Genomic DNA, 2,557 nt, shown 5'->3' with positions numbered 1-2,557 from the left:
AGAAATGCAAATCAAAACCACAGTGAGATACCATCTCACACCAGTTATCAAGTGCTAAATTCTTACATATATTTGGGTATTTCTAAATTTCCTATTCTGTTTTATTCATTGATGTCTTTTCAGCCGTTAGTAAACAATTTGTGGAAATAAATAACATGCACATTTTGACATCTGGAAAAGCAAGCCTTTTACCATTCTGTTACAAAAAAATTTATCACAATAATAAAAGACAGCATGTGGAATTTAAAAACGCTAAAACTGCTATTTTTATTTGGCTTAGGTAAAAGTGATAAATAGAAAAAGCTCACATCTTTTTTTTTTTTTTGAGACGGAGTCTCGCTCTGTCTCCCAGGCTGGAGTGCAGTGGCGCTATCTTGGCTCACTGCAAGCTCCGCCTCCCAGGTTCACGCCATTCTCCTGCCTCAGCCTCCTGAGTAGCTGGGACTGCAGGCACCTGCCACCGCGCCTAGCTAATTTTTTTTATATTTTTTAGTAGAGACGGGGTTTCACCACGTTAGCCAGGATGGTCTCGATCTCCTGACCTCGTGATCCGCCCACCTAGGCCTCCCAAAGTGCTGGGATTACAGGCATGAGCCACCCCGCCCAGCCAAAAAGCTCACATCTTAAGAAAATTCGAGCACAGGAACCATCTTCTCATTTCAGTTTCCTTCTAAGGTTCCTCAGTAAAGAACATATTTACATAGTGTACATTTATAGAAAACCCATACTGGATTTTATTTGAAGAATATTTAGCCCTGAAGTTGATGTGTTATGGGGCTTCATTCTTAGTTCTCAATATACACTTTTCTATAACATATAGAACATTGTTTTAAAATCTGTAGATTAAAAATAATCTGCTGTATCGACAATTTTGCGAGTTAAATCACTTTAAAACAGTCTATTAGTGTTCTACGGGGAAAATTATAATTTGATTGGAAATCAACCAAAGTTTTGTTTTTGCGTTGCAGCTCATAAAGGGGCCTGGGCCCTGACCTCTCTGAGGTTTCCACATCCAGGGTGGTGTGAGGCCTGCGGAGGCGAGAAAGCCAAGTCCCCCTCCTCCCCCGCCAGGAGGGTATGTCCCCATCATCCCCCCACGTCCCACCTCCTCCCAGCCCAGGCCTGGTTACCTCTTTTGCTTGTCCTTCTTGTTCACGTCAGTGTCCCTGAGCATGACGATGAGATCCTTTCTGGGGACTTTACCCCACCAGGCAGCTCTGTGGAGCTTGTCCAGATCTTCTCGATGGACGTGGTACCTGGGCTCCATGAAGGCGCTGTCATCGTAGTCTCCCCAAGCGCCCACGTTGCTTCTGAGCGTCTTCACAGCGGAGTCATCGTGGTCTCCAGAAGCGCCCACGTTGCTTCTGAGCGTCTTCACAGCGGAGTCGTCGTGGTCTCCAGAAGCGCCCACGTTGCTTCTGAGCGTCTTCACAGCGGAGTCGTCGTGGTCTCCAGAAGCGCCCACGTTGCTTCTGAGCGTCTTCACAGCGGAGTCGTCGTGGTCTCCAGAAGCGCCCACGTTGCTTCTGAGCGTCTTCACAGCGGAGTCGTCGTGGTCTCCAGAAGCGCCCACGTTGCTTCTGAGCGTCTTCACAGCGGAGTCATCGTGGTCTCCAGAAGCGCCCACGTTGCTCTTGCCTCGCCCCCTGCAGCAGGGGAAGCAATGGCAGCACCACTTGCCCATCTTGCTTCTGAGCGTCTTCATAGCAGAGTCGTCGTGGTCTCCAGAAGTGCTCACGTTGCTCTTGCCTCTCCCCCTGCAGCAGGGGAAGCAGTGGCAGCACCACTTGCCCATCTTGCTTCTGAGACCAAATGGCTTCTTCACAGAGGAGGCAGCCGGCATTGAACCAACCTCAGCCACCATCTGCTTTTAACACCCAGAAGAGACCAGTAGTAGCGAGCAGATCACGTCTACCAACCAGTTTCACCAACTAGCAGGTAACTCTGGGTTTCCAATCTGTTTGAAAAGTCAATCCCAGCCAAAACCTGCCAACCCCAGCAGGGGAGGCCAGCCCACCCCACTCAGGGAAAACCCACACCCACCCAGGGTGACCCCACGCCCACCCCAGGAAGGGCCACCCCCCCCCACAAGAAAACACCCGGCCCACCCAAGGGAATGCCAAACCCAGCAGAGAAAAGATCAAGCCCAGTAAAAGAATGTGAGAGAGGAAACGTCAACCCAAGGAGAAACCGTCAATCCAAGGAGGAAAGGTCAATCCAAGGAGAAACCGTCAATCCAAGGAGGAAAGGTCAATCCAAGCGACCAACGCAAAGCCAAGCCGCTACAGGCCAGCCAAGCCGCTACGCGCGTGCAGCATGCGCGTGCAGTTACACGCCAGCCAAACCGTTACGCACGTGCAGCGTGCGCGTGCAAGCCGTTACAGGCCAGCCAAGCCGTTACACACGTGCGGCACACGCGTGCAGTTACGCGCCAGCCAAACCGTTATGCGCGCGCGCGGTGTGCGCGTGCAAGCCATTACAAGCCAGCCAAGCCGCTGCTGCGCGTGCGGCGTGCGCGTGCGGCGTGCGGCGTGCACATCCCAGGTGGCGTCAGTGC

General features: G+C 51.6%; 1 protein-coding gene across 1 annotated transcript; it reads right to left on the bottom strand.

Annotated features, from left to right (window-relative positions):
• Positions 1-1,116: 1,116 nt before the first annotated feature.
• On the bottom strand, positions 1,117-1,795 carry LOC116465141 (POTE ankyrin domain family member H-like). The gene has a single exon (XM_032754316.2). The coding sequence runs from the start codon at positions 1,793-1,795 to the stop codon at positions 1,127-1,129; it is 669 nt and encodes a 222-aa protein (XP_032610207.2). The 3' UTR covers positions 1,117-1,126.
• Positions 1,796-2,557: the final 762 nt, after the last annotated feature.

The sequence above is a fragment of the Hylobates moloch genome, unplaced genomic scaffold, assembly GCF_009828535.3.
Source record: "Hylobates moloch isolate HMO894 unplaced genomic scaffold, HMol_V3 SCAFFOLD_6922, whole genome shotgun sequence".
NCBI classification, from domain to species: Eukaryota; Metazoa; Chordata; class Mammalia; order Primates; family Hylobatidae; genus Hylobates; species Hylobates moloch.
This window is presented reverse-complemented; position numbering and strand designations above follow the sequence as displayed.